Source organism: Ylistrum balloti, unplaced genomic scaffold (assembly GCF_031769215.1).
Source record: "Ylistrum balloti isolate Yb309-2 unplaced genomic scaffold, AGI_CSIRO_Ybal_v1 Utg370116, whole genome shotgun sequence".
NCBI lineage: Eukaryota > Metazoa > Mollusca > Bivalvia > Pectinida > Pectinidae > Ylistrum > Ylistrum balloti.
Genome location: NW_026782135.1, coordinates 192,922 through 220,354, shown reverse-complemented (window position 1 = coordinate 220,354; position 27,433 = coordinate 192,922). Strand labels below are relative to the sequence as shown.

The window sequence follows — 27,433 nt, the reverse complement described above, 5'->3', positions numbered from 1 at the left end:
ACGAGTTTGATATTCGTTAGTCGGCCTGACGGTTCCGTTGTGTGATATGAAGACAGACGTTTTTGAAATTCGTTAGTCGGCCTGGCGGTTCTGTGGAATGATATGAAGGCAGACGTGTTTATATTCGTTATCGGCCTGTGGTTCCGTGTTATGAAATCGGGCATTTTTTATATTCATTGGTCGGCCTAGTGGTTCCGTTGTTGTGATATGAAGGCAGTCGTTAGTCGGCCTGGTGGTGGTTCGTGTTTGATATTCGTTAGTGTGATATGAAGGCAGACGTGTTTGATATTCGTTAGTCGGCCTGGTGGTTCTGTGGTATGATATGAAGGCAGACGTGTTTGATATTCGTTAGTCGGCCTGGTGGTTCCGTTGTGTGATATGAAGGCAGACGTGTTTGATATTCGTTAGTCGGCCTAGTGGTTCCGTCGTGTGATATGAAGTCGGGCTTTTTTTCTATTCGTTTATCGCCCTGGTTGTTCAGTTGTGTGATATGAAGGCAGACGTGTTTGATATTCGTTAGTTGGTCTGGTGGTTCCGTTTTGTGATATGAAGGCAGACGTGTTTGGTATTCGTTAGTCGGCCTAGTGGTTCCGTCGTGTGATATGAAATCGGGCATTTTTTATATTCACGTGTGTTTGATATTCGTTAGTCGGCCTAGTGGTTCCGTCGTGTGATATGAAGTCGGGCTTTTTTGCTATTCGTTGGTCGGCCTGGTGGTTCCGTTGTGTGATATGAAGGCAGACGTGTTTGATATTCGTTAGTCGGCCTGGCGGTTCTGTGGTATGATATGAAAGCAGACGTGTTTTAATATTCGATAGTCGGCCTGGCGGTTCTGTGGTATGATATGAAGACAGTTGTGTGATATAAAGGCAGACGTGTTTTATATTCGTTAGTCGGCCTAGTGGTTCCGTCCTGTGATATGAAGTCGGGCATTTTTTATATTCGTTGGTCGGCCTGGTGTTTCCGTTGTATGATATGAAAGCAGACGTGTTTGATATTCGTTAATCGGCCTGGTGGTTCCGTCGTGTGATATGAAGTCGGGCCTTTTTGATAATCGTTAGTCGCCCTGGTGGTTCCGTGGTGTGATATGAAGTCGGACGTGTTTGATATTCGTTGGGCGGCCCAGTGGTTCTGTGGTATGATATGAAGGCAGACGTGTTTAATATTCGTTAGTCGGCCCGGTGGTTCTGTGGTATGATATGAAGGCAGACGTGTTTGATATTCGTTAGTCGGCCTGGCGGTTCTGTGGTATGATATGAAGGCAAAGTCACGTTTAAGGCGAGATTTCCAGCACTTGATTGGGAGATGAAGTGGGGATCGGCATCTGAAAATGAATCATACATAGTTTTGATAAATAAAAGTCCACATTCAAGAACGAGGTTACAGACGACTGAACAAAAAAACTTACTATAAGATAAAGATAAGCACAATACCAATCATATACTGTATAGTCATTAAGTTTTGGGGGGCGAGGGGGATATATTTTCGTTGATTTCAGGAGTACTCTGAATCCGCGAATACATACACTTTAATGTATGTCCACGAACTGTTACAATTAGTATACACATCAACTTAAACTCAACATTAATTCTCCACAAAATAGTATATTTTGAACAACCACGAAATTGAGTCCCACAAAATATGTGAGTTCACAGTATCATCGTGAGTACAATATCTCCACGAAATATATTAAGCTTGGACACACGTGTTGTGAAAATATGTCCAAATCACCTGGGCAACAGGTATGTCTCATGCATGTAGAGATATTTCTACCTTATGTGTTACTTACAGGGACATGATCTGCACATGTGTGGACAGTAAAACGTGACATAAGCATTATTACAGTCCGTCTGTTTATACGTGCCAGTGGGGCCGCAGGTAGATGAAACGTCCTTCACCTTGCAGTCAACTGTAATACAATGAGAAATCTGTAGCATACAACTATTTAACATGTATATGCAAACCGAAATGGCTTTTCGTGTTGACCTTTACATGGAATATTCATAACGGCCGCTCACGTTTGTCTTCGTGAATGCTCGCCTATTTATTGGTTCCGTGTGTATCAAGCTCATTACTTTATGAAGGTTTCGCCTGCATCTAACCTCGGCTTTTATCAACTTCAGGAGGCAGTATACTTGGCGTGCGATTAGGATTGGGCGCGTGATGTGATGAACTTTAGAACAGCACGCCGCCCGCCCCCACCAACGCCTCTCTCTCTCTCTCTCTCTCTCTCTCTCTCTCTCTCTCTCTCTCTCTCTCTCTCTCTCTCCGTGTAAATTCTGTCTTTTCAATGTATTTTGTCAAATTTAATGGCAAAAGGGTTTAACATTATTAGGAAAACTTGTGCCAATCCAATAGTATTGGTTACAATAAAATAGGTTTATATCGATTCATCGAGATTTTCAATGAAAACCCTGATTTTATGAGAGCAGTATTTGTCCACATGCTCAAATGATCTATTATTCGTTGTTTGTACGCAAAATGCAGCTTTCTTATTCGTCGTTTTTTTTTTTTTTCATTTCTCGATGAAAAAAAAATCTAGCTCCGCCCTCTTGATAATGATTGGAGAAGCCCATGGCTACACGCCACCTTGTGGTGTTTCTGGTTGAACTTTTAGGAATGGAATATCTTACCTGCTGTGTGGATCGTTGTAATTCAATTGTGTAACAAAACAACTGACTACAACATTCTGAAATATTCAAATATCTTACACAGTACCTAAACAATAAAGACTGAGAATACCCAAATATCTTACACAGTACCTAAACAATAAAGACGGAGAATACCCAAATATCTTACACAGTACCGAAACAATAAAGACTGAGAATACCCAAATATCTTACACAGTACCTAAACAATAAAGACTGAGAATACCCAAATATCTTACACAGTACTTAAACAATAAAGACTGAGAATACCCAAATATCTTACAATGTACCTAAACATTAAAGACTGAGAATACCCAAATATCTTACACAGTACGTAAATAATAAAGACTGAGAATACCCAAATATCTTACAATGTACCTAAACAATAAAGACTGAGAATACCCAAATATCTTACACAGTACTTAAACAATAAAGACGGAGAATACCCAAATATCTTACACAGTACCTAAACAATAAAGACTGAGAATACCCAAATATCTTACACAGTACCTAAACAATAAAGACTGAGAATACCCAAATATCTTACACAGTACCTAAACAATAAAGACTGAGAATACCCAAATTTGGTCCTAAAAGTACAACTTACACGTGGAAAAAAATATCTTCTTTGATAACACCGCGTGACGCGTGAATAAACTGCATCCTTATGTATGATTAATCTTTCTTTTCATTAAAACTGACAGATGCCGGTCATTGACGTACTATTATCGTTTAATGAAATTGACCTACGTACAAACTCTCTTGGCAAATCCCGAAACTGGATGTCTTTCTTTACTGAAGCTAATGGTTTCACTCTCAATAATCATCAATTGAAATGCTGAAAATTTCTCCCGATTTTTCCACTGGCAGCCATGCGTCATAGGCCTTGATATATATACGGCGCAGATTCGTTTAGCGACATTTAGAAATCGGCAGAAGGATTGAACAAAGATGATCAACCAAACTTTAAAAACCATTTCCTCTACCATTCCGATAACAACAATAGTAATTAACAGTCTTGAATATCAGAATACAGAAGCATGCATTACGTTATGTGTGGTGTCGACTCCTAAGCTGTTAACATTACAGGCAAACCCGACATTTAAGACCGTAAGTTGTTATGTATGTACGTGGGCCACTTCGTAATGCGAACAATATTATTTTTATTTGATTTCGTATTTACTAAGTATGTATTGTAGGGTGGTGAACATAAAAAAAATCGCTAAAAAGCGGATGTTTTGGAGTGTCTCCCTGACTATTAAACTGCTTAAATATTTCGACACCAGCATAAAAATCACGGCGTATCCGTCACGATGCCAAAAATAACAAGAGATTGCAAACATATCAACATAATCATAATCCAAACTCAAATTTAGTGAAAATAGGGCAAAATATGAACAAAAGTTAAATTTTCACGGTGACTCATGAAAAAGTACAATGAGAATAACAGCAGGTGTTCCGGAAGAATTAGCGAACAAGGTATACAATAACGGAAGAAACATGCAAACTAACGAGCATCAAATATGTCCAGCAACTTATCGCACAAAAAGAAATGAGATCTCAATGACACCGTAAAGCTTCTCCATAATTTTCATCAACCTGCATTTTTGAAATTCTGTGTTATGAGTCTTTCTGTCAGTTAACGACTTCTTGCACGAAAAATCGTGATAATAGGAACAAACCCTTTAATACAGAATCAACTGTGACATCTAAATATCATAGGTTTGAGATGCAGGGATATTGCTATCCATGAATTGAATGTTCACATTGGGAAAATTGAAATCGTTAAGTTTATCCTACAGCTTGATGGAAAGCTGTTCATGTTGGCTTGTAGGGAAAGATCGAGATAAGCAGCTGGTGTAGAAGAGTGTGTCGTGTCCTTTATTTCCAATTCTTGTCAGTATGTGAACAACAACAAACAATACATAAATTTTGAGTATTTTTGAGTTTTGCACAGTACTTGTCTAGACCAGATTGTATTAATTTTTATCTTAAGGTGAATACCTATCTTTGGTGACCATCTTCCTCCGCCATCTTTAAAGGACTATTCCATAACGGATACACTGCAGTGTCTGCAGTCTCTACTCTCGAAGAACATTCAAAAGACGCAAAAATGTACCATTACATTGTACAGTTAGTAACTCTTTCAATCAAACATAACTGACATTCAGTTTCCTCGCGAAGAAATATCATGGTCGTCTCTTTGACAATAAGACTTATTTCTTTTTTATTTCTTTTTTTTGTAACATTACCGGGAAAAATTGAAGTGCTACAAGACGAACAGAACACTAAAACTTAAAGGTCTGGCAAGGGAGGTAATCCTGACTTACGTTGACAGGTCTTTCCTGCGGTGAATGCGGGGTGGAGCTGTGGATCACACTCACACGTGCATGACGGAGTGAGTCTTCTGTCACCATGGCAACTAATCCCGCTACAATCTACGATAAAACACAAGTGCCTCAGTATGTCTTATAATTAGCGATGTGATGGTTGACTACCCGCTACAGACATCAATAGTATGTTGTCACATCAACCTAATAACATATTTAAATTAAAAAGGAATAGAAATAGTATCTCATTGTATCATAAAGCTGTGAAGTACTATTTAAACGGGAAATAGTTCTGATAACGACTGGCATGAACGGCTGTATGCTTAATGATCAATAAGCCTAGTTTCTTTTATTTTGACATGCTCTGCTGTCGTACCTCCTTAACTGAATTAAGTCGTAAATCAAGTTACCTGTTTATATCATAGAAACAAATCTCATATATTCAAAACACTTATGATAGCATGATAATATCGCCTGTGAGCGATACGTGGCGATATTGACCAATCAAATGACAGCTCACTCACCAGTTAGTTTCCTCAGTGACCCGGATGTCCTGTTGTAAGGCTTGTCAAACTGGCCGATGTTTCCACTGATGACAATAATTCAAAGCAGCAAAATTTAACAATATTTCATGCGATGAGCTAAGTACAATAACGGGACGACGCAAGGGAAATCGTTTCAGTATTTTATCTCACCAACACGAACGACTTGCGTAAATATGCAAATATACACCCTTCATCTGATACAGTTACCCTTTTAGAAGATTTATCTGTGTTTATCGTATCTGATATATCTTTCATAAAACATCACATATCATACCATGTGTGTTCCCTCAAATATTACATATAATACCATATGTGTTCCCTCAAATGTCACATATCATACAATATGTCTTCCCTCAAATATCACATATAATGTTATATGTCTCCACTCAAATATCGAATATTATACCATATATGATCCCTCAAATATCCCATTTCATACCATATGTCTTCCCTCAAATATCCCATATCATACCATATGTCTTCCCTCAAATACCCCATATCATACCATATGTCTTTCCTCAAATACCCCATATCATACCATATATCGTCCCATCAAATATCCCATATCATACCATATGTCGTCCCATCAAATATCCCATATCATACCATATGTCTTCCCTCAAATACCCCATATCATACCATATATCGTCCCATCAAATATCCCATATCATACCATATGTCGTCCCATCAAATACCCCATATCATACCATATGTCTTCCCTCAAATACCCCATATCATACCATATATCGTCCCATCAAATATCCCATATCATACCATATGTCGTCCCATCAAATACCCCATATCATACCATATGTCGTCCCATCAAATATCCCATATCATACCATATGTCGTCCCATCAAATATCTCATATCATACCATATGTCTTCCCTCAAATACCCCATATCATACCATATGTCGTCCCATCAAATATCCCATATCATACCATATGTCTTCCCTCAAATATCCCATATCATACAATATGTCTTCCCTCAAATATCCCATATCATACCATATGTCTTCCCTCAAATACCCCATATCATACCATATGTCGTCCCATCAAATATCCCATATCATACCATATGTCGTCCCATCAAATATCCCATATCATACAATATGTCTTCCCTCAAATATCCCATATCATACAATATGTCGTCCCATCAAATATCCCATATCATACAATATGTCGTCATTCAAAAATCCCATATTATACAATATGTCTTCCCTCAAAAATCCCATATCATACAATATGTCTCACCTCCATCAGCCCCTTTTTCAAATATCGCACGCCCTTAAATGCAATCCTGAAAACTGACTCCACCTTCATCACATACGTCTTTTCTAAAATATCACACGTCTTTCAACAAATACTGCACGCCCTTCGTCAAACATCGCACGCCCTCCCTCAAACAGCGCACCTCTTTCCTCAAGTATTGCAGGCCCTCCCTCAAACAGCACACCTCTTCCCTCAAGTATTGCAGGCCCTTCCTCAAACAACACACCTCTTCCCTCAAGTATTGCAGGCCCTTCCTCAAACAGCACACCTCTTCCCTCAAGTATTGCAAGCCCTCCCTCAAACAGCACACCTCTTCCCTCAAGTATTGCAGGCCCTCCTTCAAATACGTTCGTCAAGTAGGGCTGACTTTTATCAAAGTTTGTACCCCTGTCTTGAACCGTTGTACAACCTTCACCAAATCCACATACAGCAATGGTGATCGAACCCGTTCAATGAGCATGCTTCGTCAACCCCCAACTACAGAGTGAATGTTTTGAAGAATGATCATTGGAATTAGTGTTGGAAGACATTTGAGATCAGGATCCGTATTCATGAAACCATTCTCATGCTCAAGCATAGATTTTGTGTTCAAGCAAACTTTTTTATGATTTGCATAAATCATATAAAATAATACAAATGTTAAATATAAACATTGAAAATAACTTTGACTTGTAGTCCTTTCAATTTTTTTTTAATCTTTGGCAAAATCAGTCTTGTTTATTAATTTTTAACTTAAACAAGACATAGGCTTGAGCACAAAATTCATACTTGAGATCGGTTTCATGAATACGGGCCCAGATGATTTCAAATTATGTCCATGACTTGATACTTGATTCTCCTACAACTTTGCCAGACTTTACCTCGGCCCGTAGTCACAGACGTAAAACGGCAGGGACCCACAAAGTGCGAAGCCACAGCCCACGAGGTAGGTGTCCGCCCACACGAGCTGAAACAGACAACAATAAGTAGGAATACTTTTAACAAGACCCACCGAGGGCCTGTATCACGTCCCTATATATATATTTCAGTTTTTATATAAAAAAATATTTACAAATATTTTGTGAAGTGTTTCCAAATCGATGTTTTAAAGCTTCAAACCAACTTATGTCAAATGTCTTCATCAAACAGAAGATTACATTTACATTTCCAATATTGGGTCTTGGCCTTCTGCTGCCTCTACAGAGGCCAACCCGTATGTTTATTTAAAATTCTCCACCCAATATAATCGAAACAATGATACATCAGACCAGTTTTGAACAAAATCCTGTTATTCCTACAGACCGAGAAATATTTTTTGAGGAATTTGCTACAAGCATTGGAGTACTGGGATACATCGTTTACTCGTTTACACAAAACTGGTTTTCCTACCGGAAGGCTGCCTCAGACAAAATTTGGTCATAAACTTGTTCACGTTGGAAGCGGTTTTGCGTTAGTAACAGATTTAAGCAATCATCTGAATTTACCAGGAAACACAATGTTAACTTCATTTTTAAATATTACAAGAAAAATCCTAACTCCATGACACCATTGGAACTGGAACAGAACCTTACAATGACATAGTCATCACGATCTCCCGCCCATGCTCATTTGTAAAATATAAACATTAAAAGTTAGTTACATGGAAAACGGGAAAAGATATCAGTAGAACAGGTCACAGCAGTCTCATTTAATATTTGCAGAATTTGTCGATAATTAAACTTGAACAAAGGGCTAAGGTAACAAGTCTACCAAGCAAGTTTCATCATGATTCATGTGTTCCTAGATAACGTGGGGAAAGCATTCAGTTAGAGTGCCGAAAGATACCAGTCAATCAGGTCACAGCAGCCTCATTGAATATGCGCGGAATTCGCCGTTAACCGGCCGTGGGCAAGATATTAAGGTAACAAGTGTACCAACTAAGTTTCATCAAAATCTTATCAGTCCTTAAAAAGATATCATGCGAAAAGCAACATCCGGACGGACGGAATCCATTTGAATATCCCCGCCCAACGAAAATATCCCCGATGGGCGGGGGATAAAAATGGATTTTTCAAAAGATTTGGAGGATCATTCGAAAATTATAAATACTTGGTTCAAACCATCTCAGGATTATTTCAGATAAGTTGAACTGAATCACAATGGAGGAACTCGGGAAGTTAAGAAAAAGTGTAACGATGATTGTGTAGTCATGCCGTCGTTACCATTTCGAAGCATTGCCAGAAGGATCTAAAACATAGACATTTTGTCGACTTCCATTCCTTTCCACCAATTTCAGCTCAATAGCACCAGGCGAACCTAGTCAGGGCGATCCCATTATCATTTTAGGTAAGTTTAAGCAAAATCCAACGAGTGGGGAAAAGTTTACAATGCGAAATGTGTGAGTTCTGACAGTTCATGGCGACAGGAGAAACATGGACACAGGTCAATTGACCTAAACACGTGATAATCTAGTGTCCACTTCCAGTTTTTCATATATTGTCGTGGAATTATGAAAAATCTTAATCCCTGGAATTTACCTCCACTAATCTTAATGTTTGAAATTTAAGAGATGCTCGATCTCCGATAAAGAGAGACGTAAATCAAATCAACAGCGCTGTTTCCCAACTACATACAGGAATCAAATCAAAGACAAATACTGAAATGTCAAAGGAGTAGGCGAGATGTGACGTCACGTGGTTTTTAATTTTACGTGGGCGTTAATCCCTTCATCAACAAACATCGTACTTCAGCTTTCCCGCGGGATATGACGTCACGTGGTATTTAATTTTACGAGGGTGCTAACCCTTTCATCAACAAACATCGTACTTCAGCTTTCCCGCGGGATATGACGTCACGTGGTATTTAATTTTACGAGGGTGCTAACCCTTTTATCAACAAACATCGTACTTCAGCTTTCCCGCGGGATATGACGTCACGTGGTATTTAATTTTACGTGGGTGCTAACCCTTTCATCAACAAACATCGTACTTCAGCTTTCCCGCGATCGGGTCCCTTGTCACTGAAGTACATATATTATATGAATCATGGGTCGGAAATTCGTGTCAAATCCATGTGCTCTATCTGTTACAGAGTCGTCCTGATAAGCACAGGCCAGGCTCGAGGTTGTGATATCCAGTCCACGGATTAAATCCATGTTTAATTATAAAAGTAAATGATTTGTTAATTGCTTTGCCTCTTCGCCAACGGCTACCACCAATATTCAATAAGCGTGCGTCGAAATTGATGACGTCAACAATTTGCGTCATGTTTAGTTACTTGAAATGAAGACGTTGACAATATGCGCTATGGGTAAGCTACATAAAATTATGATGTTTCCCCATAGAAAACAGATTTATGTTTGCCTACCATAAACTAGAATGTACCCGAGAAGTGTGGGAGAAATGAATATCTTTGTTTAACTACAAAATATCAGAATGACTACTGTATAACTTTGTTATTTTCCCGCGCAAATTCACAATTTCAACAGTACGAATTAGTATGATAGCCAGGAAGTAAGGTGAGGAGAACGACACAGTAAAACCTCCGTAATTGTCTTACCGACGATTCGTGAGGCGACGAATTAGGTGAGCAGGATATTTATATCTTGTTGATAAATTTTAAAAATCAAGTTCTCCAAAACTTGAATACAAGAAAAATATTCTGATAATGTTTTGGCGGTGGACACAATAGGTCGAATGTCTGATCAACACATTACGGCCATTTTCAGACAATGTCAGTACAGGTGGACTGGAGTAAACTACCGACAGCCAATAACATTCCGACATGATCCAGTCCAGCTGTGGTAACAATAAACCTTCCTATCAAGTTTAAGGTGTTGGGAACTACTGGAGCTATCGAGCAGACACTGTTTCAGTAGTTAAATAAAGGCCATAACTCCAGGAATTATTGCTACCCCGTCCCCTTTCCTTCAGGAAAACTATTGGGATTTTTCTCTCCTTTTATAATATTGATAACAACTGATGTATGTTACACCCTGAAGACTCGTGCTATATATAGATTTATTCATTTTAACATGACATGTTTTCCCATAAACAATATTCTATTTATTATTCACCCTTGATATGGACATCTGTCACTCCGCTCTACAAACATAAAGGGAGGTAATACCTGCGTATAATGTCCGACCTGTCCCAGCATATTTGATCCTCCATAGGTAAAACTGTTTTTTTCATTGTACCATGACTCCACCGTGGATGTCCAATTCCGTTTACTGTTGGCGGAGCCCTTGACTATATTCTGTCCGACAGAAAACCGTCCTGATAGAAAAACAATACCAGAAAGTTACTTTCGTACCAAAGAAACATCGTCGAAGATATTCCCAATTTTTTTAAGACAGGAATTCACACTGTGGAACGTGTCCGAGGTGTTATTGTCATCAGTTAAGGAAATATGTAAAACTGTAGCACCTGTCTGAGGTGTTATTGTCATCAGTAAAGGAAAAATGTCACACTGTAGCACGTGTCCGAGGTGTCATTGTCATCATTAAAGGAAAAATGTCACACTGTAGCACGTGACCGAGGTGTTATTGTCATCAGTAAAGAAAAATGTCACACTGTAGCACGTGTCCGAGGTGTTATTGTCATCAGTAAAGGAAAAATGTCACACTGTAGCACGTGTCCGAGGTGTTATTGTCATCAGTAAAAGAAAAATGTCACACTGTTATTGTCATCAGCACACTGTGTCGTGTCCGATGTGTTATTGTCATCAGTAAAGGAAAAATGTCACACTGTAGCACGTGTCCGAGGTGTTATTGTCATCAGTAAAGGAAAAATGTCACACTGTAGCACGTGTCCGAGGTGTTATTGTCATCAGTAAAGGAAAAATGTCACACTGTAGCACGTGTCCGAGGTGTTATTGTCATCAGTAAAGGAAAAATGTCACACTGTAGCACGTGTCCGAGGTGTTATTGTCATCAGTAAAGGAAAAATGTCACACTGTAGCACGTGTCCGAGGTGTTATTGTCATCAGTAAAGGAAAAATGTCACACTGTAGCACGTGTCCGAGGTGTTATTGTCATCAGTAAAGGAAAAATGTCACACTGTAGCACGTGTCCGAGGTGTTATTGTCATCAGTAAAGGAAAAATGTCACACTGTAGCACGTGTCCGAGGTGTTATTGTCATCAGTAAAGGAAAAATGTCACACTGTAGCACGTGTCCGAGGTGTTATTGTCATCAGTAAAGGAAAAATGTCACACTGTAGCACGTGTCCGAGGTGTTATTGTCATCAGTAAAGGAAAAATGTCACACTGTAGCACGTGTCCGAGGTGTTATTGTCATCAGTAAAGGAAAAATGTCACACTGTAGCACGTGTCCGAGGTGTTATTGTCATCAGTAAAGGAAAAATGTCACACTGTAGCACGTGTCCGAGGTGTTATTGTCATCAGTAAAGGAAAAATGTCACACTGTAGCACGTGTCCGAGGTGTTATTGTCATCAGTAAAGGAAAAATGTCACACTGTAGCACGTGTCCGAGGTGTTATTGTCATCAGTAAAGGAAAAATGTCACACTGTAGCACGTGTCCGAGGTGTTATTGTCATCAGTAAAGGAAAAATGTCACACTGTAGTAAAGGAAAAATGTCACACTGTAGCACGTGTCCGAGGTTTTATTGTCATCAGTAAAGGAAAAAATGTCACACTGTAGCACGTGTCCGAGGTGTTATTGTCATCAGTAAAGGAAAAATGTCACAGTGTAGCACGTGTCCGAGGTGTTATTGTCATCAGTAAAGGAAAAATTCACACTGTAGCACGTGTCCGAGGTGTTATTTAGCACACTGTAGCACGTGTCCGAGGTGTTATTGTCATCAGAAAAAGAAAAATGTCACACTGTAGCACGTGTCCGAGGTGTTATTGTCATCAGTAAAGGAAAAATGTCACACTGTAGCACGTGTCCGAGGTGTTATTGTCATCAGTAAAGGAAAAATGTCACACTGTAGCACGTGTCCGAGGTGTTATTGTCATCAGTAAAGGAAAAATGTCACACTGTAGCACGTGTCCGAGGTGTTATTGTCATCAATAAAATGTCACACTGTAGCACGTGTCCGAGGTGTTATTGTCATCAGTAAAGGAAAAATGTCACACTGTAGCACGTGTCCGAGGTGTTATTGTCATCAGTAAAGGAAAAATGTCACACTGTAGCACGTGTCCGAGGTGTTATTGTCATCAGTAAAGGAAAAATGTCACACTGTAGCACGTGTCCGAGGTGTTATTGTCATCAGTAAAGGAAAAATGTCACACTGTAGCACGTGTCCGAGGTGTTATTGTCATCAGTAAAGGAAAAATGTCACACTGTAGCACGTGTCCGAGGTGTTATTGTCATCAATAAGGGGAATATGTCACAATGTAGCATGTGTCCAAAGTTTTATTGTCATCAGTAAAGGAAAAATGTCACACTGTAGCACGTGTCCGAGGTGTCATTGTCATCATTAAAGGAAAAATGTCACACTGTAGCACGTGTCCGAGGTGTTATTGTCATCAGTAAAGGAAAAATGTCACACTGTAGCACGTGTCCGAGGTGTTATTGTCATCAGTAAAAGAAAAGATTCACACTGTAGCACGTGTCCGAGGTGTTATTGTCATCAGTAAAGGAAAAATGTCACACTGTAGCACGTGTCCGAGGTGTTATTGTCATCAGTAAAGGAAAAATGTCACACTGTAGCACGTGTCCGAGGTGTTATTGTCATCAGTAAAGGAAAAATGTCACACTGTAGCACGTGTCCGAGGTGTTATTGTCATCAGTAAAGGAAAAATGTCACACTGTAGCACGTGTCCGAGGTGTTATTGTCATCAGTAAAGGAAAAATGTCACACTGTAGCACGTGTCCGAGGTGTTATTGTCATCAGTAAAGGAAAAATGTCACACTGTAGCACGTGTCCGAGGTGTTATTGTCATCAGTAAAGGAAAAATGTCACACTGTAGCACGTGTCCGAGGTGTTATTGTCATCAGTAAAGGAAAAATGTCACACTGTAGCACGTGTCCGAGGTGTTATTGTCATCAGTAAAGGAAAAATGTCACACTGTAGCACGTGTCCGAGGTGTTATTGTCATCAGTAAAGGAAAAATGTCACACTGTAGCACGTGTCCGAGGTGTTATTGTCATCAGTAAAGGAAAAATGTCACACTGTAGCACGTGTCCGAGGTGTTATTGTCATCAGAAAAGTAAAAATGTCACACTGTAGCACGTGTCCGAGGTGTTATTGTCATCAGTAAAGGAAAAATGTCACACTGTAGCACGTGTCCGAGGTGTTATTGTCATCAGTAAAGGAAAAATGTCACACTGTAGCACGTGTCCGAGGTGTTATTGTCATCAGTAAAGGAAAAATGTCACACTGTAGCACGTGTCCGAGGTTTTATTGTCATCAGTAAAGGAAAAATGTCACACTGTAGCACGTGTCCGAGGTGTTATTGTCATCAGTAAAGGAAAAATGTCACACTGTAGCACGTGTCCGAGGTGTTATTGTCATCAGTAAAGGAAAAATGTCACACTGTAGCACGTGTCCGAGGTGTTATTGTCATCAGTAAAGGAAAAATGTCACAGTGTAGCACGTAGCACGTGTCCGAGGTGTTATTGTCATCAGTAAAGGAAAAATGTCACACTTTGGCACGTGTCCGAGGTGTTATTGTCATCAGTAAAGGAAAAATGTCACACTGTAGCACGTGTCCGAGGTGTTATTGTCATCAGAAAAGGAAAAATGTCACACTGTAGCACGTGTCCGAGGTGTTATTGTCATCAGTAAAGGAAAAATGTCACACTGTAGCACGTGTCCGAGGTGTTATTGTCATCACTGTAGCACGTAAATCAGTAAAGGAAAAATGTCACACTGTAGCACGTGTCCGAGGTGTTATTGTCATCAGTAAAGGAAAAATGTCACACTGTTTCACACTGTAGCACGTGTCCGAGGTGTTATTGTCATCAGTAAAGGAAAAATGTCACACTGTAGCACGTGTCCGAGGTGTTATTGTCATCAGCAAGGGGAATATGTCACACTGTAGCACGTGTCCGAGGTTTTATTGTCATCAGTAAAGGAAAAATGTCACACTGTAGCACGTGTCCGAGGTGTTATTGTCATCAGTAAAGGAAAAATGTCACACTGTAGCACGTGTCCGAGGTGTTATTGTCATCAGTAAAGGAAAAATGTCACACTGTAGCACGTGTCCGAGGTGTTATTGTCATCAGTAAAGGAAAAATGTCACACTGTAGCACGTGTCCGAGGTGTTATTGTCATCAGTAAAGGAAAAATGTCACACTGTAGCACGTGTCCGAGGTGTTATTGTCATCAGTAAAGGAAAAATGTCACACTGTAGCACGTGTCCGAGGTGTTATTGTCATCAGTAAAGGAAAAATGTCACACTGTAGCACGTGTCCGAGGTGTTATTGTCATCAGTAAAGGAAAAATGTCACACTGTAGCACGTGTCCGAGGTGTTATTGTCATCAGTAAAGGAAAAATGTCACACTGTAGCACGTGTCCGAGGTGTTATTGTCATCAATAAGGGGAATATGTCACAATGTAGCATGTGTGGGAGGTTTTCTTGTCATCAGTAAAGGAAAAATGTCACACTGTAGCACGTGTCCGAGGTGTCATTGTCATCATTAAAGGAAAAATGTCACACTGTAGCACGTGACCGAGGTGTTATTGTCATCAGTAAAGGAAAAATGTCACACTGTAGCACGTGTCCGAGGTGTTATTGTCATCAGTAAAGGAAAAATGTCACACTGTAGCACGTGTCCGAGGTGTTATTGTCATCAGTAAAGGAAAAATGTCACACTGTAGCACGTGTCCGAGGTGTTATTGTCATCAGTAAAGGAAAAATGTCACACTGTAGCACGTGTCCGAGGTGTTATTGTCATCAGTAAAGGAAAAATGTCACACTGTGGCACGTGTCCGAGGTGTTATTGTCATCAGTAAAGGAAAAATGTCACACTGTAGCACGTGTCCGAGGTGTTATTGTCATCAGAAAAGGAAAAATGTCACACTGTAGCACGTGTCCGAGGTGTTATTGTCATCAGTAAAGGAAAAATGTCACACTGTAGCACGTGTCCGAGGTGTTATTGTCATCAGTTAAGGAAATATGTCACACTGTAGCACGTGTCCGAGGTGTTATTGTCATCAATAAGGGGAATATGTCACACTGTAGCACGTGTCCGAGGTGTTATTGTCATCAGTAAAGGAAAAATGTCACACTGTAGCACGTGTCCGAGGTGTCATTGTCATCATTAAAGGAAAAATGTCACACTGTAGCACGTGTCCGAGGTGTTATTGTCATCAGTAAAGGAAAAATGTCACACTGTAGCACGTGTCCGAGGTGTTATTGTCATCAGTAAAGGAAAAATGTCACACTGTAGCACGTGTCCGAGGTGTTATTGTCATCAGTAAAAGAAAAGATTCACACTGTAGCACGTGTCCGAGGTTTTATTGTCATCAGTAAAGGAAAAATGTCACACTGTAGCACGTGTCCGAGGTGTTATTGTCATCAGTAAAGGAAAAATGTCACACTGTAGCACGTGTCCGAGGTGTTATTGTCATCAGTAAAGGAAAAATGTCACACTGTAGCACGTGTCCGAGGTGTTATTGTCATCAGTAAAGGAAAAATGTCACACTGTAGCACGTGTCCGAGGTGTTATTGTCATCAGTAAAGGAAAAATGTCACACTGTAGCACGTGTCCGAGGTGTTATTGTCATCAGTAAAGGAAAAATGTCACACTGTAGCACGTGTCCGAGGTGTTATTGTCATCAGTAAAGGAAAAATGTCACACTGTAGCACGTGTCCGAGGTGTTATTGTCATCAGTAAAGGAAAATCAGTATGTCACACTGTAGCACGTGTCCGAGGTGTTATTGTCATCAGTAAAGGAAAAATGTCACACTGTAGCACGTGTCCGAGGTGTTATTGTCATCAGTAAAGGAAAAATGTCACACTGTAGCACGTGTCCGAGGTGTTATTGTCATCAGTAAAGGAAAAATGTCACACTGTAGCACGTGTCCGAGGTGTTATTGTCATCAGTAAAGGAAAAATGTCACACTGTAGCACGTGTCCGAGGTGTTATTGTCATCAGTAAAAGAAAAAATTCACACTGTAGCACGTGTCCGAGGTTTTATTGTCATCAGTAAAGGGAAAATGTCACACTGTAGCACGTGTCCGAGGTGTTATTGTCATCAGTAAAGGAAAAATGTCACACTGTAGCACGTGTCCGAGGTGTTATTGTCATCAGTAAAGGAAAAATGTCACACTGTAGCACGTGTCCGAGGTGTTATTGTCATCAGTAAAGGAAAAATGTCACACTGTAGCACGTGTCCGAGGTGTTATTGTCATCAGTAAAGGAAAAATGTCACACTGTAGCACGTGTCCGAGGTGTTATTGTCATCAGTAAAGGAAAAATGTCACACTGTAGCACGTGTCCGAGGTGTTATTGTCATCAGTAAGGGGAATATGTCACAATTTAGCACGTGTCCGAGGTGTTATTGTCATCAGTAAAGGAAAAATGTCACACTGTAGCACGTGTCCGAGGTGTTATTGTCATCAGTAAAGGAAAAATGTCACACTGTAGCACGTGTCCGAGGTGTTATTGTCATCAGTAAAGGAAAAATGTCACACTGTAGCACGTGTCCGAGGTGTTATTGTCATCAGTAAAGGAAAAATGTCACACTGTAGCACGTGTCCGAGGTGTTATTGTCATCAGTAAAGGAAAAATGTCACACTGTAGCACGTGTCCGAGGTGTTATTGTCATCAGTAAAGGAAAAATGTCACACTGTAGCACGTGTCCGAGGTGTTATTGTCATCAGTAAAGGAAAAATGTCACACTGTAGCACGTGTCCGAGGTGTTATTGTCATCAGTAAAGGAAAAATGTCACACTGTAGCACGTGTCCGAGGTGTTATTGTCATCAGTAAAGGAAAAATGTCACACTGTAGCACGTGTCCGAGGTGTTATTGTCATCAGTAAAGGAAATATGTCACACTGTAGCACGTGTCCGAGGTGTTATTGTCATCAGTAAAGGAAAAATGTCACACTGTAGCACGTGTCCGAGGTGTTATTGTCATCAGTAAAGGAAAAATGTCACACTGTAGCACGTGTCCGAGGTGTTATTGTCATCAGTAAAGGAAAAATGTCACACTGTAGCACGTGTCCGAGGTGTTATTGTCATCAGTAAAGGAAAAATGTCACACTGTAGCACGTGTCCGAGGTGTTATTGTCATCAGTAAAGGAAAAATGTCACACTGTAGCACGTGTCCGAGGTGTTATTGTCATCAGTAAAGGAAAAATGTCACACTGTCACACTCATCAGTAGGAAAAATGTCACACGTGTGTCCGAGGTGTTATTGTCATCAGTAAAGGAAAAATGTCACACTGTAGCACGTGTCCGAGGTGTTATTGTCATCAGTAAAGGAAAAATGTCACACTGTAGCACGTGTCCGAGGTGTTATTGTCATCAGTAAAGGAAAAATGTCACACTGTAGCACGTGTCCGAGGTGTTATTGTCATCAGTAAAGGAAAAATGTCACACTGTAGCACGTGTCCGAGGTGTTATTGTCATCAGTAAAAGAAAAGATTCACACTGTAGCACGTGTCCGAGGTTTTATTGTCATCAGTAAAGGAAAAATGTCACACTGTAGCACGTGTCCGAGGTGTTATTGTCATCAGTAAAGGAAAAATGTCACACTGTAGCACGTGTCCGAGGTGTTATTGTCATCAGTAAAGGAAAAATGTCACACTGTAGCACGTGTCCGAGGTGTTATTGTCATCAGTAAAGGAAAAATGTCACACTGTAGCACGTGTCCGAGGTGTTATTGTCATCAGTAAAGGAAAAATGTCACACTGTAGCACGTGTCCGAGGTGTTATTGTCATCAGTAAAGGAATATGTCACACTGTAGCACGTGTCCGAGGTTTTATTGTCATCAGTAAAGGAAAAGTGTCACACTGTAGCACGTGTCCGAGGTGTTATTGTCATCAGTAAAGGAAAAATGTCACACTGTAGCACGTGTCCGAGGTGTTATTGTCATCAGTAAAGGAAAAATGTCACACTGTAGCACGTGTCCGAGGTGTTATTGTCATCAGTAAAGGAAAAATGTCACACTGTAGCACGTGTCCGAGGTTGTGTCATTAAAGGAAAAATGTCATCACGTGTCCGAGGTGTTATTGTCATCAGGAAAAATGTCACACTGTAGCACGTGTCCGAGGTGTTATTGTCATCAGTAAAGGAAAAATGTCACACTGTAGCACGTGTCCGAGGTGTTATTGTCATCAGTAAAGGAAAAATGTCACACTGTAGCACGTGTCCGAGGTGTTATTGTCATCAGTAAAGGAAAAATGTCACACTGTAGCACGTGTCCGAGGTGTTATTGTCATCAGTAAAGGAAAAATGTCACACTGTAGCACGTGTCCGAGGTGTTATTGTCATCAGTAAAGGAAAAATGTCACACTGTAGCACGTGTCCGAGGTGTTATTGTCATCAGTAAAGGAAAAATGTCACACTGTAGCACGTGTCCGAGGTGTTATTGTCATCAGTAAAGGAAAAATGTCACACTGTAGCACGTGTCCGAGGTGTTATTGTCATCAGTAAAGGAAAAATGTCACACTGTAGCACGTGTCCGAGGTGTTATTGTCATCAGTAAAGGAAAAATGTCACGCTGTGGCACATATCCGAGGTATTATTGTCATCAGTGAAGAAGAAAAAATGTCAAACTGTAGCACGTGTCCGAGGTGTTATTGTCATCAGTAAAGGAAAAATGTCACAGTGTAGCACGTGTCCGAGGTGTTATTGTCATCAGTAAAGGAAAAATGTCACACTGTAGCACGTGTCCGAGGTGTTATTGTCATCAGTAAAGGAAAAATGTCACACTGTAGCACGTGTCCGAGGTGTTATTGTCATCAGTAAAGGAAATATGTCACACTGTAGCACGTGTCCGAGGTGTTATTGTCATCAGTAAAGGAAAAATGTCACACTGTAGCACGTGTCCGAGGTGTTATTGTCATCAGTAAAGGAAAAATGTCACACTGTAGCACGTGTCCGAGGTGTTATTGTCATCAGTAAAGGAAAAATGTCACACTGTAGCACGTGTCCGAGGTGTTATTGTCATCAGTAAAGGAAATATGTCACACTGTAGCACGTGTCCGAGGTGTTATTGTCATCAGTAAAGGAAATATGTCACACTGTAGCACGTGTCCGAGGTGTTATTGTCATCAGTAAAGGAAATATGTCACACTGTAGCACGTGTCCGAGGTGTCATTGTCATCAGTAAAGGAAATATGTCACACTGTGACACGTGTCCGAGGTGTTATTGTCATCAGTAAAGGAAATATGTCACTGTAGCACGTGTCTGAGATGATATTGTCATCAGTAAGGCATGACGGGCACTCTCTAGATATCATTATTATTATCCAAATTCAATTTCTATGAAACAAGTAATCATACCAATGAAAAAAAAATCCAGGGAATTCCAAGTGGGCCCTACTTTCCTGGTCGTTTAGAATTACCAGGGATATACCTGGTCGTTTAGAATTACCAGGGATATACCTGGTCGTTTAGAATTACCAGGGATATACCTGGTCATCTAGAATTACCAGGGATATACCTGGTCGTTTAGAATTACCAGGGATATACCTGGTCGTTTAGAATTACCAGGGATATACCTGGTCGTTTAGAATTACTAGGGATATACCTGGTCGTTTAGAATTACCAAGGATATACCTGGTCATCTAGAATTACCAGGGATATGCCTGGCCATCTAGAATTACTGGGGATATACCTGGTCGCTTAGAATTACCAAGTATATTCCTGGTCATCTAGAATTACCAAGGATATACCTGGTCATCTAGAATTACCAAGGATATACCTGGTCATCTAGAATTACCAGGATAAACCTGACTGTCTACAATTACTTGGGATATACCCGGTTGCTTAGAAATATCTGGGATATACCTGGCAGCTTAAAATAACCAGGGATATACCTGGCCGCCTAGAATTACTGAGGATATACCTGGCCGCTTAAAATTAGCAGGGATATACCTGGCCGCTTATAATTACCAGGGATATACTGGCCGCATAGAATTACTGGGGATATACCTAGCCGCCTAGAATTACTGGGGATATACCTGGCCGCCTAGAATTACTGGGGATATACCTGGCCGCTTAAAATTACCAGGGATATAACTAGTCCCTTAGAATTACCAATGATATACCTGGCAGCTTAAAATTACCAGGGATATACCTGGCCACCTAGAATTACCAATGATATACCTGGCCACTTATAATTACCAAAGATATACCTGGCCGCTTATAATTACCAATGATATACCTGGCCGTCTAGAATTACTGTGGATATACCTGGCCACTTAGAATTACTGGGGATATACCTGGTCGCTTAGAATTACTGGGGATATACCTGGCCACTTATAATTACCAATGATATACCTGGCCGCTTATAATTACCAATGATATACCTGGTCGCTTAGAATTACTGGGGATATACCTGGTCGCTTAGAATTACTGGGGATATACCTGGCCACTTATAATTACCAAAGATATACCTGGCCGCTTATAATTACCAATGATATACCTGGTCGCTTAGAATTACTGGGGATATACCTGGTCGCTTAGAATTACTGGGGATATACCTGGACATCTAGAATTACCAATGATATACCTGGTCGCTTAGAATTACTGGGGATATACCTGGACATCTAGAATTACCAATGATATACCTGGTCGCTTAGAATTACTGTGAATATACCTGGCCGCTTATAATTACCAATGATATACCTGTCCGCCTAGAATTACCAGGGATATACCTGGCCGTCTAGAATTACTGTGGATATACCTGGCCGCTGATGATTTCCAATGATATACCTGGTCATCTAGAATTACCTGGGATATACCTGGCCGCTTAGCATTACTGTGGATATACCTGACCGTTTAGAATTACCAGGGATATACCTGGTCACCTAGAATTACTAGGGATATACCTGACCGTTTAGAATTACCAGGGATATACCTGGTCATCTAGAATTACCAGGGATATACCTGACCATCTAGAATTACCAGGGATATACCTGGTCATCTAGAATTACCAGGGATATACCTGGTCACCTAGAATTACTAGGGATATACCTGACCGTTTAGAATTACCAGGGATATACCTGGTCATCTAGAATTACCAGGGATATACCTGACCATCTAGAAATACCAGCATAAACCTGGCCGTCTAGAATTACCAGGGATATACATGGCCTGAAGAATTACCAGGGATATACCTGGCCGCTTAGCATTACTAGGGATATACCTGACCGTTTAGAATTACCAGGGATATACCTGGTCATCTAGAATTTCCAGGGATATACCTGACCGTTTAGAATTACCAATGATATACCTGGCCGCTGAGAATTACCTGGGATTAACCTGACGGCTTAGAATTACCTTTGATATACCTGACCGCTTAGAATTACCTGGGATATACCTGGCCGACTAGAATTACCAGGGATATACATGGCTGACTAAAATTACCAGGGATATACCTGGCTGACTAGAATTACCAGGGATATACCTGACCGATTAAAATTACCTGGGATATACCTGGCCAACGCCAGGTCATGACCAATTCTACAATTTTCTGCCCATTTGCTCGCTACCATGGCAACCTCGTCATCCCACCTGATCTTCTGCATATATACAGCATGCGTGACCTGCTGTCTGTAATGGTTGTGTAGGGCGACGATCTCCGTCTTCTCCACTTGAAGTATTCCTGGAAACAAAATACTGCTGACATATATAATTTCCTAAACTCGTTTTTGCTTTTGTTTTGTTTTCTGCTTCTTTTGTTTTCTTGGGGTTGGGGTTGGGGGGGGGGGGGTGTTTGTGATTTTTTATTGTCTACAGGCGATACGACATTTTTTCGTTGATGTGTTGTGTCGTTACAACGACAAAATATACTATGTGTTCTATAAACCAAAAATGGTCTTGGGTCATGTTGCTCTAAGACATATTAGTTCTTTCTTCGGTAAATTGTTCTGTTTATTAAACGATATTCCTAATATATATTATCTTACAATGCCAACTTTTTAAAACATGAATTTGGATCTAGAGGAACACTGACCCATGGACAGGAGGACACTGTGTAGCCTATTGCGACTGATGACGTCATACTCACCGGATGCGCTGACCTTCGGAGATTTACTTAAACAGGCCGAGTGGCCGGAAATAACTTCAAACTTCTCGTGACATCCTTCAACCACTAGACCTTAAAAACAGAACTTTTATCAAAATGGCCATTTATCACATACGTATATCTATGAAGGTATATTTCAAGAAACTAAGCAACAATAAAGACAATAATACAAAGTCGAAAGTTTGACGCACACCGTCACATTGTTGTAACAATCGTTCTCCACGTTTATTACGGTGTATCTAGCGCCACATCGTTGTAACAATCGTTCTCCACGTTTATCACGGTGTATCTAGTGCTACAACGTTGTGACTATCGTTCTCCACGTTTATCACAGTGTATCTAAAGCAACAATGTTGCGACTATCGTTCTCCACATTTATCACACTGTATCTATGCCACAATGTTGCGACAATCGTTCTCCGCGTTTATCACACTGTATCTATGCCACAACGTTGTGACTATCGTTCTCCACGTTTGTCACAGTGTATCTTATGCCACAACGTTGCGACAATCGTTCTCCACGTTTATCACAGCGTATCTAAAGCAACAATGTTGCGACTATCGTTCTCCACGTTTATCACACTGTATCTATGCCACAATGTTGCGACAATCGTTCTCAACGTTTATCACAGTGTATCTAGTGCCACAACGTTGTGACTATCGTTCTCCGCGTTTATCACAGTGTATCTAGTGCCACAACGTTGTGACTATCGTTCTCCGCGTTTCTCACAGTGTATCTAGTGCCACAACGTTGTGACTATCGTTCTCCGCGTTTCTCACAGTGTATCTAGTGCCACAACGTTGTGACTATCGTTCTCCGCGTTTCTCACAGTGTATCTAGTGCCACAACGTTGTGACTATCGTTCTCCGCGTTTATCACAGTGTATCTAGTGCCACAACGTTGTGACTATCGTTCTCCGCGTTTATCACAGTGTATCTAGTGCCACAACGTTGTGACTATCGTTCTCCGCGTTTATCACAGTGTATCTAGTGCCACAACTTTGTGACAAGGGTACTGATTTTTTCTTGTTGTGAAGTTAGCATATACCTTTAATAAATCTCGGCTCAAGACATTGAACTTAAATGTTGACAAGAGGTGACACATGGATTCAATTAAAACAGTCCTATTTACTGAGTCGATAGTTTGATCGCTCACTTTCATCTTTAATATTTAAATGTTTTTTTATCTGTTGTTATTCAAACACTACTGGCAACATTCAACAACACCTGGAGATAGAACGTCTCCTATCGGTTACAAATCCGGAGATATTGTGCCGTGGGTTGGTTCTTGCTAAGTAAGTTCAGATCACAATGCCTAGAAACTATCGTTATCAAAGTTGATTAAAATTTAAAGCGTGGACAATGATTTCAGTAAGTGAAGAAACAATTTAACAAAAGATCAATAAAGCACACTATATGTACTCTATTCATCAAACAATCCGACATTGATGACATTTCTATCAGTGTATAGATTTAGTCTGGATTACCAATAATACTCTACCCATTTATCATGTTGGTAGGTTATACAAGATTTAAATTGTTAACAGAATCTTAAATTAATTCATCAAATTTCCTGTTGTACGGTTACTGTACTATACATGCTTATTGATTTAATACAGTTCTTTATTCACGGTGAGATGATAGTGATTTATTTTAAGTGCAGAAGGTAAAACAGATATCGATTTAAACCACAAGTGTTTGGGCCCAGCACGTAGGTCAGGGTATCTGTATTTATCCAAACAACCACAAACATCCGCCATCTGCAGAAAAAGTTAATACAAAGAAAGCATTTTAGAAAATCATTTTGTAAAGTTTCAACAATCATTTCTCTTATGTTTATAGATATAACTATATTTATTTACTTGAAAAGTATATGTATATCATTAACACCTCTTTAATTCAACCACATCAATGAAACCCGTCTAATTCAACCACAGCAATCACACCTGTCTAATTCAACCACATCAATCACACCTTTCTGATTCAACAATAACAAGAAAAGGAAAGTTTCAAACTTTTGAAAAGTTTTGCTGTAACTAGATATAATTTTCTGATGATGACGATATGATAAACACAATGTTATTTCAATTTCTACTCAAAATAGATTCGATGTGCCAAAATGTAGTCTGTTTCATGTGTCTATGAATCTGACCAGATAAACACTGACGTATGAATACGCCCTTTACAAATTATATTTATGATAAACTTTAAATTGAAGTAATCAACTTTGCTCCAGATTTGGAGAATGTAGATTGATAAAGATAATTCATATATACATAAAAATCATTGGGTAAATCAAAATATGACATTACGGTAATTTTTAAAAGAACAGATTTTTTTTCCTATTTTGATATCTGCTTTGGAGTGGCAAATATTGTTGTCTGATACAAATGTTTCTAACCTTCCACTACCTGACAATGAAAATCTCCAACACGACAAAGAGAGCGTCCACTGAGCGGTTTTCATGAAGAACTTCTTCTTGACTAAGTTCTAGTGGCCCTGGACACATCGACTACTGAGAAACGCCACAAAACACACTCCATGACAATTTTTTAAATGATTGCTGCCCAGTTCGACGCAGAACTGTGTTCCGCGCAGCTGTCGGAGGATTATCATAATTTCTACAACATGTTGACAAGGGAAATAATTATTTCAAAATTAGATTATACTGTTATTGTAGGACTATATTTTAACGCAATCATTTAGACTTGCACAAGTTCTGGTAACTGCGGACTTTGTTCAAAATAATGAAAACAACCTGGGGGGGGGAGGGGGGGTGTTTCATTTATGTCCAGTCAATCGTTTAACCCTATATTTCTGTTTAGTCAATCGTTTAACCCTATATTTCTATTTAGTCAATCGTTTAACCCTATATTTCTGTTTAGTCAATGTTTAAACCCTATATTTCTATTTAGTCAATCGTTTAACCCTATATTTCCGTTTAGTCAATGTTTTAACCCTATATTTCTATTTAGTCAATCGTTTAACCCTATATTTCCGTTTAGTCAATGTTTTAACCCTATATTTCTATTTAGTCAATCGTTTAACCCTATATTTCTATTTAGTCAATCGTTTAACCCTATATTTCCGTTTAGTCAATCGTTTAACCCTATATTTCTGTTTAGTCAATGTTTTAACCCTATATTTCTGTTTAGTCAATCGTTTAACCCTATATTTCTGTTTAGTCAATCGTTTAACCCTATATTTCCGTTTAGTCAATGTTTTAACCCTATATTTCTATTTAGTCAATCGTTTAACCCTATATTTCTATTTAGTCAATCGTTTAACCCTATATTTCTGTTTAGTCAATCGTTTAACCCTATATTTCTATTTAGTCAATCGTTTAACCCTATATTTCTGTTTAGTCAATGTTTTAACCCTATATTTCTATTTAGTCAATCGTTTAACCCTATATTTCCGTTTAGTCAATGTTTTAACCCTATATTTCTATTTAGTCAATCGTTTAACCCTATATTTCTATTTAGTCAATCGTTTAACCCTATATTTCTGTTTAGTCAATTTTTAACCCTATATTTCTATTTAGTCAATCGTTTAACCCTATATTTCTGTTTAGTCAATTTTTAACCCTATATAATACTGAAGCAACAAGCATAAGATACAATATTTCCTTATTCACGCTTAATACACAAAATGCAACAAAGCTAAAGGAATTATTATTATGTAACCGTGACGTCATATTTACCTGTGGTGACGAGGATGACCAGTGTCCAGGTGACTCTCCAATACGACCACATTTTGAAGTTTGTGACTACCAATCTTAACAACAAGGCTAATATAGACTTTATCTTTTCAATATTAATTCAGATGAAAAGAGCTCTTATCAGGAGGAGGTCGTATACGCATGTCTATATTTGGCTGACTTAAGGGATGGATTAATTATTTCTGTAATACACAAACCATTTTATCAGCCAACGCCTCTTAAGTTTGTTTCCGTCGTCCATGGAAACCATTGTTACTTTCATAGTAAGAACGATCCCAGGTAAACAGAGGGTATACTGCAAGAGAGACGGGAGAAGGATATGGAAGATTGGAGAAATAGTGTAACGGGTCGAGAGGGGACAGGAAGGTAGGAATGGGCTGGGGGCAGTGTCTTTGGAAAGGGAAGATTTGAGCAGTAGTGTAAGGGGGCCGAGAGGGGACAGGAAGGTAGGAATGGGCTGGGGCAGTGTCTATGGAAAAGGAAGATTTGAGCAGTAGTGTAAGGGGGCCGAGAGGGGACAGGAAGGTAGGAGTGGGCAGGGGGCAGTGTCTATGAATAGGGAAGATTGCAGCAGTAGAGTACGAGTCGAGAGGGGACAGGAAGGTAGGAGTGGGCAGGGGCCAGTGTCTATGAACGGCGAAGATTGCAGCAGTAGAGTACGAGTCGAGAGGGGACAGGAAGGTAGGAATGGGCTAGGGGCAGTCTATGGATAGAGAAGATTTGAGCAGTAGTGTAAGGGGGGCCGAGAGGGGACAGGAAGGTAGGAATGGGCTGGGGGCAG

General features: G+C 39.8%; 1 protein-coding gene across 1 annotated transcript; it reads right to left on the bottom strand.

The window, feature by feature from the left end:
- Positions 1-1,169: 1,169 nt before the first annotated feature.
- On the bottom strand, positions 1,170-26,686 carry LOC132550280 (cysteine-rich venom protein ophanin-like). Its single transcript, XM_060214327.1, has 9 exons — positions 26,635-26,686; positions 22,915-23,004; positions 22,330-22,509; positions 10,883-11,031; positions 7,657-7,742; positions 5,503-5,567; positions 4,979-5,086; positions 1,790-1,909; positions 1,170-1,324 (listed from the first exon to the last, which is right to left on the bottom strand). The coding sequence occupies exons 1-9, from the start codon at positions 26,684-26,686 to the stop codon at positions 1,170-1,172; spliced, it is 1,005 nt and encodes a 334-aa protein (XP_060070310.1).
- Between the last annotated feature and the right edge of the window lie 747 nt (positions 26,687-27,433).